This window comes from Artemia sp. Qi Xiang Cuo, chromosome 7, assembly GCF_049724085.1.
Source record: "Artemia sp. Qi Xiang Cuo chromosome 7, ASM4972408v1, whole genome shotgun sequence".
Lineage (NCBI taxonomy): Eukaryota > Metazoa > Arthropoda > Branchiopoda > Anostraca > Artemiidae > Artemia > Artemia sp. Qi Xiang Cuo.
Window position 1 is genome coordinate 60,292,750 of NC_142800.1, and position 12,381 is coordinate 60,305,130.

General features: G+C 34.9%; 1 protein-coding gene across 2 annotated transcripts in view; it reads left to right on the forward strand.

Annotated features, from left to right (window-relative positions):
* Positions 1 to 12,381, forward strand: part of LOC148950517 (acetyl-coenzyme A synthetase 2-like, mitochondrial) — a 417,833-nt gene that overhangs the window by 13,062 nt on the left and 392,390 nt on the right. The window contains exons 1-2 of one of the 2 annotated variants that reach the window (XM_089092453.1): positions 1,791 to 1,952; positions 7,165 to 7,294. In XM_089092453.1, coding sequence (XP_088948579.1) covers positions 7,231 to 7,294 — 64 coding nt within the window. In that variant the 5' untranslated portion in view covers positions 1,791 to 1,952; positions 7,165 to 7,230. Of the gene's footprint in view, positions 1 to 1,790; positions 1,953 to 7,164; positions 7,295 to 12,381 lie in introns of those variants that run through there. The other variant, XM_089092452.1, reaches the window with a different exon arrangement.

Consider the following 12,381-nt stretch of genomic DNA (forward strand, 5'->3'; position numbering starts at 1 on the left):
AAGCAAAATCAAGTAGAATTCAAGCTAGTTTTTAACTTGCTGTTTAAAGTAAAAATAAGACTGAAAAACAAATTGATGTCCCAGCAAAAGCTTGATTCAATACTGGTAGCTGACCTGCTTTGCTTTCCAGCAAGCTAAAATGTATGTATGAAACAAGTTAACAATTCAAGTCAAAATTACCCTGGTATCTTAGCATCAGTATAACTGAGAGAGGGTAAGGGCAACTGGAGATGAGTACTGGTTCATTCAAACATCATAAGCAGCACAATAGTGCTGCCTAAGTAAAGAGCAAAGTGGGCACAATGTATTAGGCTATTATCTTTTTCTGACTAAGGCATGTTGTATAGAAGGAGTTGTTGTAAAAACTTTGAAAGGAGCTCATTTGATTGGGAATTGAAAGTTCTAGTGTCTTTTTTAATAGTCAAAAGGGATTGGAGGGCAACCAGCCCCTCCCCCACGCCCATCACTTCCCCCAACACTTCAAGTCAAAATTTTGAGATAGCCATTTTGTTCAGTTGGTAGAATGGTCCAGTAATTGTGTCTTTTGGGATGTCAGTCCCCCCCCCCTTCATGCCCTCTTTTCTTCAAATGCATCGGATCAGAATTTTGAGATTGTCATTTTGTTCAAAATAGTCCAAAGATCACATAACAATGCCTCCAGGGTTCAGAAAACCCCCCAGAGATCTGGGGCAAGGCTTGAAGTTGGAATGTTGGTAAATTTGCAGATGGCACAATAATTTAGCCAGGATGAAAGTGAAAATACCATATGATGCTTTTTTATGCTCTTTCATAATACAATAATCACTTCTGTTGCAAATTGCATCTTGAGCCCTTAAAGGGACCCCAAAGATATTTCATTTTGTAACCACACAAAGAAGTTATCAACACTATTTGAGTTGTTGAAAAGTGGCTAAAACACATATCACCAGTTTATAAACAAGTTTTTCAAGAGTAATAGATTCCAAAAATACTTATTTAGAACAAATCAAACATCATTTATTAGGCAACTCAATTCAAACCATTTTCCTACTGTTTCAAGTTTTTCAAATGCCATCAACAAAAATAGCACTGAATTTTGTGATTTGAAACTTTTCCTTTGACAATTCAGGGTAAATTCCAATTCAGGGTATATATTTGCACATTACAGGGGTCAGGGGGTTAAAGTTTCAGGTAAATTTGGAGTGGACAATATAATTTAGCTAGGCTAGGATGACAGTGAAAACATCATTCGATGATTTTTTTATGCTCTTTCATAATTCATATAAAATACCTTTGGGCCCCATTAAAGGCTTAAAATGTAATTTGCAAAAGAAGCAACTATTGTATTATGAAAGAGCATAAAAAATGCATCAAATGACATTTTCACTTTCATCCTAGCTAAATTATTGTGCTGCCTGGAAATTTACCAGAATGTCTCTTGCCTCTCCACATTTTAAAAAAGACCTAAAAGTTCTTGAAGATGTGAAGAGACATGCTACTAAAGTGATATCTGGCATGCAAGAGCTTTCCTACCCTGTAAGACTATCAAAGCTGAATCTCCCTACACTTGTTTACAGGAGAGATAGAGGGGATGCCATGTTAACCTTTAAGTCATTGAGGGCTAATATTCTCCCAGCATTATTCCCTAGGCTACTGTTGGTACCAATTCAAGAACTAGAGGTCATCACCTGAAACTTGTCAAGCAGTCTATACTTTCTAGAGTGTGTACTCAATTCTTCTCAACACATATTGTCAATAATTGGAACAAACTATCTAATGAAACAGTTATTGCTGAACTGTTTATTTTTAAATGAAGGCTAGATGCTGGGTGGTCTTCCAGAGAGTGTAAACTCAATTGGGATGCTACTGAAGATGCAACAGCACCTGGTCACCAGTGAACCTGCATACAACTAGTCATCATTCTGGAGCTCTACAAGGAAAAATCCTTAGATTTCTCCTAGCTACAATTTAAGGTAATATACAGTTTCTAAGAAATTCATAAATTTCTTAGAAAACTGGAAACAAGGAAAGAAATGAAGATAAAGGTTTTCTGGCAAATTTCTAGTTGGCACTATAAATGGGCTAGGATAAAAGTCAAAGCATCATTTGATGCCTTTTTTTATGCTCTTTGATAATTCAATAGTTGCTTCTGGGGCTAATTGTATCTTGAGCCCTTGTCCCAAAGGTATTTTATATTAGTTATAAAAGAGCATAAAAAAAGCATCAAATGCTGTTTTCACTTTCACCCTAGCTAAATTATATGGCCCACTGCAAATTTACCATGAACCTTACCCTTGAACTTAAATTCTAATAGCCTTTGAGTCAAACTTCTTATTTGAGTCATGAGTCCAAAAGCAACTGCTGATGAGAAATAAGTTCAAAAACAATGTAAACCATGTTCTAGGATTATGCACTAAATGCAGGACAAAAGCTCTAGCATATAGACAGCGACTTAATTAGCCAAGGAAAGTCCTATGGGTAATGACAAGAGTTGTGACTGCCCTCTGATTTTATTTTAAGAAGATCAATATAGGTTTTGGTACTGATAGTAATATACCTGTGACTTCATAATTAAAAATACTATGTCCGTCTTTGGACAAAATCTATTAAAGAGAATGCTGGATTTACAGTTTTCCCCGCTAGATCAACAGCTATGACTGTCCTTCCTCATTTATCTATAATTTTTGATTTATTTTTCATGCCAGTAAAAAAAGGTTCAGATTTGGAATTCAAAGCAAAATCAAGTAGAATTCAAGCTAGTTTTTAACTTGCTGTGTAAGGTAGAAATAAGACTGAAAACCAAATTGATGTTCCAGCAAAAGCTTGATTCAATACTGGTAGCTGACCCGCTTTGCAAGTTAACAATTCAAGTCAAATTTACCCTGGTATCTTAGCATCAGTATAACTGAGAGAGGGTTGGGGAAACTGGAGATGAGTACTAGTTCATTCAAACATCATAAGCAGCACAATAGTGCTGCCTAAGTAAAGAGCAAAGTGGGCACAATGTATTAGGCTATTACATTTTTCTGACTAAGGCATGTTGTATAGAAGGAGTTGTTATAAAAACTTTGAAAGGAGCTCATTTGATTGGGAATTGAAAGTTCTAGTGTCGTTTTTAATAGTCAAAAGGGATTGGAGGGTAACCAGCCCCTCCCCCACGCCCATCACTTTCTTCAACATTACAAGTCAAAATTTTGAGATAGCCATTTTGTTCAGTTGGTAGAATGGTCCAGTAATTGTGTCTTTTGGGATGTCAGTCCCCCCCCCCTTCATGCCCTCTTTTCTTCAAATGTATCGGATCGGAATTTTGAGATTGTCATTTTGTTCAAAATAGTCCAAAGATCATATAACAATGCCTCCAGGGTTCAGAAAACCCCCCAGAGATCTGGGGCAAGGCTTTTTATTTTTCATGCCAGTAAAAAAGGGTTCAGATTTGGAATTCAAAGCAAAATCAAGTAGGGGCAAGGGTTGTAAATTATGCCCTGGGGGTACAGAAGGATTTGACGGAAGGGGTGGACGTACAAACTTCGGAGGGGATTGTCCTCGCCCTCTTTTTCCCAAATGGATCTGATCAAAATTTTGAAATAGCTATTTTGTTCAAAATACTTCGAAGGCTGAATAACTATGTTCCCAGGTTTGATCAAATAGTCCCAAAGTCAAATAACTATAACTCAGGCGTTGATAAATTCCTTTACAGTCTCCAAGGCAAGGGCTATAAGTAATGCAAGTTGCCAATTGTTAATATGTAAGGTTTTTATGGAAGGAATGATTGTATAAACTTTGGAGGAGATTCATTGGATTTGAAATCGAAAGTTCTAGTTCCGTTTTTAAGAGTCAAAAGTGATTGGGGGCAACCGGCCTCCCCTCTCCCTTTTACCCCAAAATCTTTCCAGTCAAAATTTTGAGATAACTATTTTGTTCAAAATAGTCCGAAGGTTAAGTAACTATGGTTCCAGTTTTGATATTTCCCCCAGCCCTCGGGGCAAGGGCTATAAGTTATACTAGTTGCCTATTATTAACATATAATTTTTTATGGAAGGGGTGGTTATGTAAACTTTGGAGGGGGCCCTTTCGATTGGAAATCAAAGTTCTAGTACCCCTTTTAAGGGTCAAAAGTGATTACGGGGTAACCAGCCCCCCCCCCCCTCCACGCCCGTTTTTCCCCAAATCTGTTCAGTCAAATTTTGAGATTGCCATTTTTTCAAAATAGACTAAAGACTAAATAACTATGTTTCTGGGGTTGAATCCCCTCCTCCTAGGCCTTGGCGCAAGGGTTGTAAGTTGTATAAGTTGCTTATTATTAACATATAAGGTTTTTATTGAAGGAAAGATGCTAAACACAATAAAACACACTATATGCGTGCTGATTGTCAGAAGGACGTATTATCAATATCTAAGGGTTTGCTGATGGTATCAAGTTGAAAATTTCAGGTGGCGTTGAGAGTTATTCGAGGGTAACCAGTCTCCCTTGCCCTTTTTAGATTCTCCTTCCTCTCAAAACTGTTCAAAATTTTTAAAAAAGTGATTTTGTTCAAAACAGTCAAAACGTCTATTAAATTATACTATGTTTGTCCAGATTCTCGAAAGGGTGTATGTTGTTCAAAATTTTGAAAAAATTTCTCCAACATACAAATAGCAAGCGAAATTATGCATTCTTATAGAAAAAAAAAGAAAGATATAAATGTTTTTCCCATGAAAAAGACTATGTCAATAAAAAAACGCTCATAACTTAATTTAAACAACTTTTTCCACAAAAACAGTTTTTCAAAGAAAAGTAAAAACCCCTGTTAATCCGAAGAGGAGCAAACATATACGCAAGTAAACCTCTCAGCTTAAAACTTTTCTAAATAGCCATTAATAAATGAATAAAACCCAAAACGAACAGAAATTACAATAAATAACCGAATCAAACTCAAAACGAGCAGAAATTACTCGAGTAATGGTTCGTTTACACATTGCGGAAATCCATGCAGAAATCCGTCCGTTTCTGTTCGAACTATGGCTAAAATAACGCTGCGTTTTAAGGCAAAGATTTCAAATTATTGCAACAGCATGACCTATGTTCTTACCCTCTTTTGAAAGCTGTTGAGCCATAGAGAGCCAAATGATACCGTTTTTCTTAGTTTTCTTATAGCCTGGATGCGCAGGATCATAGAAGCTGGGTGTAGCCTTGAACCAAAGTTATAAGATCGTGTAGTTTTTGATAATCTGTACTCATGAGTTTATTCATTTAAAAATCTTGCCAAGATTCCGTCCTGATTTGACCAAAACGTTGCGGAAAGCTAGAGATTTTTTCTAGCACGAAAAAGGACGGAATTTCCGCACGGATTGCTAAATCCGCATGAATTTCCGCAATGTGTAAACGAACCATAAGGCTGAAGCCCCGTCTTTTCCAGCGTTTCAGCGTTTCAAAACGATCTTTACTGCTATACATTTTGTACTGTTCCCTGTTTTGTAAAAAATCGTTGCCTGTAACTTTAAAGTTTAACAGCACAAATCCCCTTTGTAGGTTTATTTAAGTCGCTTATGTCAAATTATATTAAATACAAGTAGATAATGGGGAATAATATTTTGAAGCTTAAAAAGATAAGGGAATGAAATAGATTAAACAATAAAGAAAAATTAGCAAACCAACATAAACTTTTAAATTAAATTACTTCAACATTCTTAGTTTTCTTTAGAAAGCATGCCTTTGTGAGTCCATATCCATATAAATAAATATATATATATATATATATATATATATATATATATATATATACGAGACATGTTTTTTAAGTAAGTACCGTTTTACGATTACGCCGCCACAGTGCTACGGTCGCCGTTCTGCGCATGCACGCTGGTTACCTACATCTCTTGTCTACGCACTGACGCCATTACAGTCTGATTTTTAATTGTATACGTTGTTTACTGAGTGTTTAAGATGCCTCCGACAACCGTGAGTCCCGCCGATTGTGAAGTACGGGCGGTTATACGATTTCTTAGTGCTAAAGGCGTAAAACCGATCGATATTCATCGTGAGATCTGTGAAGTTTACGGACAAAACATTATGAGTGATGGAATGGTAAGGAAATAGGTGAGAATCAAGACAACAATCCATGGAATCGCGACATTCATCATCACCCAAAAAAGTGAAATTTAAGCAAACAATTTCTGCCCGGGAAATTTCACTTTTTTGGGTGATGATGAATGTCGCCATTCCATGGATTGTTTTGATTCTCACCCATTTCCTTACGATTCCATCACTCATAATGTTTTGTCCGTAAACTTCACAGATCTTACGATGAATATCGATTGGTTTTACGCCTTAAGCCCTAAGAAATTGTATAACCGCCCGTACTTCACAATCAGCGGGACTCACTATTGTCGGGGGCATCTTAAACACTCAGTAAACAACGTATACAATTAAAAATCAGACTGTAATGGCGTCAGTGCGTAGACAAGAGATGTAGGTAACCAGCGTGCATGCGCAGAACGGCGACCGTAGCACTGTGGCGGCGTAATCGTAAAACGGTACTTACTTAAAAACATGCCTCGTATATATATATATATATATATATATATATATATATATATATATATATATATATATATATATATATATATATATATATATATATATATATATATATATATATATATATATATATATATATATATATATATATATATATATATATATATATATATATATATATATATATATATATATATATATATATATATATATATATATATATATATATATATATATATATATATATATATATATATATATATATATATATATATATATATATATATATATATATATATATATATATATATATATATATATATATATATATATATATATATATATATATATATATATATATATATATATATTTATATATTTATATATGTAAAAATTATTTTTTTATGATAAAAGTTTGAATTTATTTATTTTATTTATTTTTTTATGCATCCCGTCAGTGGCGGATCCAAGATTTTTTTTAGGGAGGGGGTGCAAAATAGGTTGATCCGATAAACTTGCGTTAGGAGCAAGTTTAATTAAGGCAAACTTCCGTCATTTAAATAAATTGCACTACTTTAGACTATGTTAGGGGGCGTGCGCTCCCTCGCCCCCCGAGTCTGCTACTGCATCCAGTATAAAGAAAGTTGCTTGCTTAATTTTTTTTTTAGCCAGAAGAGTTTTGGGGTCCTATTGCCCGAGCCAGGTTAAGATGGGACAAAGAGTTTACAAAAGTAATGGACTGCAACATGAAGAATGGTGTTTTCGATTGGTTTATTGGAGGCAAACTTAACGCTTCAGGTAAAGCATGGTTGTGTAAATCAATTTTTATTATCATTGTTCTTTTTAGTTTAAATAGCACTAAATACCTTGAAAAACGAAGAAGATCACTGACACTTTGATCTGTGTGATTTCTTCAATGTCTTCCTAAAAGCAGAAAAGTCCACTACTTTGTATGAAAGACAGAAAAAGCTCTGAGCGATTTAATTTGGTATTATTGATGCAAACTGCAAAAACATCAAGTATTTATTTACAACGCAATGGAAAAAAGTGCTTAAATTTATAACATAGGTAGTAAAAAAAGGGGGCAATTACGTTTAAAAAAAACAGCTACTGCTACACCCCTCCATCTCTAGGTTCGCATAGGACCAATATCTGTTTTCATGGCAATTTGTCAAATGCAGTTATTTTATTTTTTGTGTCAAGCAATATATAAATGGAACGAGTTTGACTTCTATTAGTCAACTCGGCTATTTGTAACACAACAACAACAGCCATGTAAATTGATGGTTATGTTTTTTTCTAACTAGCAGCTACAGTTGTCGAAGACACAATGCTGTGTGAACATAAGAAGAACTAAAATCACTCATTGACAATTCGCGAATATTGCCTATAGCACTATTTTTTCTCTGTAAACATTGAGTAAGTATCTTTCGTGACTTATTTGTTTGCTGTTTTTCGTCTAAGTATGTTCTGAATGGTTATTTGTATTTAATACTATAAATTATTTTTCTTCAATGATTAGAAAAAGTTTCTTTTCTTACCATTCTCTTCTCTTGAAATTAGCAGGCTGAGTGGAAAATCTTTCTTAAGCCCTACAGACAGTTGTTGGGAGTTTAATCTAATAGTACTCATCTTTTATTGGGATTAGAAAGACTACAGATACTGGCTAAGCATTGGGACAGGGTCGATTAATGAACTATCTTTTAATTAACAAGTTCTATTAGGAGTAATTTGGGTAGATTTGATTGGAATGTTGCACATAGTGAGTGAATACTTTTGGATTACTAGGGCAGTTTTTCCATACAATTTTAGAGCTATTCTAGAAAAAAAAATATTATAGCTAGTCATGAATTTTGCGCATTTTGGAACATATCCACAAAATCAGGTTGTATGTTTCTGAGTCAAAAGTTTTGACTGGTAATTGGGAAAATCAAACGCAGTTTTTTTAGAGTTAGTATAGTTGCATTGTTCACTTCAAAATTATCTGAGTAATGGTTTTGTTCAATTTAGTGCCGGTGTTCATTTCAGCAATAAAAGGTTTAAGAAGGATTTTTCACTGGGAAATCTATTATGGAGTTTTTCAAACAGTTCGCGGTACCAAAGTGTAAGGAGTGACCCGGCCCAATAGTAACCAGAACTGAAAAAAAGGATTCTTGATAAGAATTAATACACCAAAAGGCTTTTTATGCTGATTCCAAATATATAAGATTCATTAAGTTTGATGATATTCATCAAAAGCTACGAGCCTGAAAAATTTGACTGATTTTCAAAAAAGGAAAGAACGCCCCCAGAATGTCAAGGAGTCTTAATGAAATCCGCACCATCATGCTCAACATATCAGAGAACCCCATTGTAGAGGTTTTAAGCTCCTATCTACAAAAATATGTAGTTCTGAATTTTTTGCCAGTAGAAGGATCACGGATGCGTGTTTCTTCGTTTGTTTTGTTTGTTTGTTTTCTGTTCCTGGGGAGATCGTGTTGAACCAATTGTCCTAGAATATCGGAAGAGGGCTCATTCGGATATACGGACATTTTCCGGGGGTGATTTTCCAGGGAAAATTCTACACGGAGGGACTTTTTTTTATACATGAACCTTTTTATTTGTCCTACTTGCTATGTGGCTCCTCAATTTTACATGTAGAGGGAACATTCCTGGGGAAGTGTCCAGGAGAAATTTTTAACTGGGAGGGAATTGTCTGGGTATTTTTCCTTGCCGGGGGGGGGGGTTCTGGGGAAAAATTTTCTGGCAGGATTTGAAAAATGATTAGAAGTTAAATAAAGAACAAGTTTTTTTTCAAATGAAAAAAAGAGAATTTTCCATAGGAACTCTAAGCAGGAAAGTTTTAGGGGGATTTTTTACTGAAGAGGGCATTATCCGGGGGATTTTATGAAGAAGTAATTTTTATTGGGGGGGGGGAAAGTTATTTCCGGCGTTATTTTGAAAAACGGTCTGAAATTAAATATAAAAAACAGGTTTTTCAACTGAAAGTAAGGAGCATCATTAAAACTCTAATCGAACATAAATTATTCCATATACTAGGGGGGCACCCCCTCAATCCCACGCTCTTCAGGCTAAAATTTGACTTTTGGTCCTAATTCTTTAAAAATGATTCCTGAAATACGAGAGCCTTTTAATGGGATTAAGAAGCTTTTTAAAGTGTTAAAAAGTAAAAAAAAAAAAAAAACACTGAAGGATTGATGATGGGGAACCCCCTCATATAGGCTACGGAATTATTTATGTTTGTTTTACATTCTAATGTTGCTTCCTACTTTCAGTTCAAAAAACTTATTTTTTTTTATTCAATTTTTATAAAGGACAACTTAACCTTGTCAAGCTTGAAAAAGGAAAACGATCCTCTCCCAATTTTGAAGAGGGCAGGATTTTTTCAATAGTGGTTCTAAAGCACAATTTCGATTTTTTGGCGCAATTAAAGTAAGGCGAATTTTCAGCCACGAAGATTTTATTAGTGAGCATTTTTAGGTAAAAAAATGACGTTGTCCAGCTCAAAAGGAAGGAAAACAGCTTTTCAATGCTGTGTATCTTATACAATGGAAATTGAAGAGAGTTGTATCGATCTGATGCACATACGTAGAGCTCAAACGAGTCGTACCATTATACGCTAAGTAGTTTCAGTTTATGTACATGGTATTGCACTTGACTAACTGAGTTTGTATCCGCCAGTTGAATTTGCAGCAAAAAACATCAGTATTATTCCCTATTTTAATTACTACAGTGGTTTGTCTTATGATGTTCCCTCTGAAACAAGCGATTTTGCCACAAATCTGCAGCTGGAGGTTTCATCAAAAGAACAAGATACTTATACCATCGGATTCATTAGTTTCAGATTTATCCATTCACCGAACCACAATTATGATTTTTCTTTCAATTTTCAGTGAGAAGGATCTAAAGTTGCATTACAAAAAAAAAACTCGAAAATTTTCCTTTATAGCGATTTTCAAGCAATTTTCAACGTACCTTCAAACAAAAACACTACCCAAATTCTTAAAAATTAAATTCGGTAGATGGATAGGACTGACTTCACCTGCGTTATGCAAGGACAATTGGAGTAGAAAAATAACCTGCAAAGAGAACAGACATAAACCTTAATTGGCGGATAACGTGTGTTAGGATCCTTTATTTTTGCAAAATAATGTGAGTAAAATTGATTGCGCCAGTAAGTAGAAAACTGTTCGATTTCTCTTGTTCATATTAGTATTGACCCTTCTATACCCTGCTGTATGCTTGAAATTACTGCTGGTGCGTAAGGGCTGTGAGACATGGCCTCTTCTGATTTTCTTTTGTCTACTACTAAGAAGACTAATAAGGAAAAGGAAGGCGGACCGGACCCTTACCTTTGCTACTGACCCTTACCTTTGCTGTTCTTGTACGTTGTCCATTTAGAACAAACGCAAACTTATGGATATAGTACTTGGAATTTGGAATCATAGGGAGAGGGAGAGAGATAGAGATATCCTTGTACCAAAAAACAATCCTTTACTACTATCTGATAGGAACCTGTTGATGTTACCCTTTATTGTTAGATGATAGCGCGTACAGGCTTGCCGTATGACTCGTTGGGGATTAGAATTGACAGTCTCCATTTTCTAGATTTTTAGCTAGTCGTGAAAAACGAACCTTGTGTCAATGAGTTGTCACGAACATCTGGCTGCGACTTGAAGTAAAATGAGTTTCAGAACTGCTTTCCTACATCATTCTGTTGTTGATTTGAAATAGAGATAACAGCGCTTCAGTCCCACAAAAATAAACATTCTGAGTTTTGATTCTAATCGACTTCTACAAAGGCGGTATTTAATCTGTTTGAGTCGATGGGTCATCCCAGCTGGACCATAGAGACATGAGTTTATTTGTCCTCTTTGTTGTCTTTTTTCTAACTCGAAGAACAAAATAGATTATCGCTGAATGTGATTCATTTGAACTTCGAAGTTCTGTGACTAATGCGTGTCATGATGAGCTTTTGAATAGGTCTTTGTTTCAAAAAGAAATAAATCTTGGCGGTCTAAAAAGAGACAAGCAAATGCTTGACAATTCTATACCTTAAGTTCGGGTTTTATGTGAGAATTTCTTTAGTCAGTTTCGGTGTCAGATTGGAATTGTTTATAATTTTGTTTTAATGCCTCGTTTAATTTCCATCATAACGATTGTCCTAAAACTATGTGGAGCTTCGTAGCATCACAAAGAAATTTTAAGAATTTATTTTAAGAATTTTTAGATTTTGACCTTCGTTTGGTCCTGACATGAATGACTTACGTTTACGATACTTTCCAATTACTAAGGACTAACTTTAATTCGCAAATTAACTTGGATATAGTGAGATGCTATATTGTATATTTTAGCATTTGAAATGACACACAGGAGGTTTTTTAAGCCGTCCAATTGTTAGCTAACAGTTTTTGTTAGGACTGTTGTAACAGAATGTTAGCCAACAAAAATTTTTAGCTAAAAATTCGTATAAACGCAATCATTGGGAGGGAAATTAGAATAACACAAGCTTTGAATGAAAGCTTAAAAATATCAAGGATAGCTTGTGGGACCAAGAGGAGCTCAAGGCAGAAAAAAACAAAAGAGTTGTATGTATTGGTCAAGTCACTATAGCCAAAAAGTTTTGTCTCCATTTTGTTAGATAAAGTTTTGTCTCCAATCGGTCCAAACAGTTTGTCAATAAGTATTAGTAGTCCTGAATTCTCTATCAATATTATATGCCAAAGAGGTGGCTATAGAGATAGAAACTTGGCGTCATCTTGCTTTACTGCACTATCTGGTTTTTGAATGTGCGTTTCAAATTCTCCTTCAATTTCCTCCAACGATAGTCCAATTTGTTAGCATGAAAAAAAAGAAAAAAAAAATTAAAATAAAAACAAAACGAC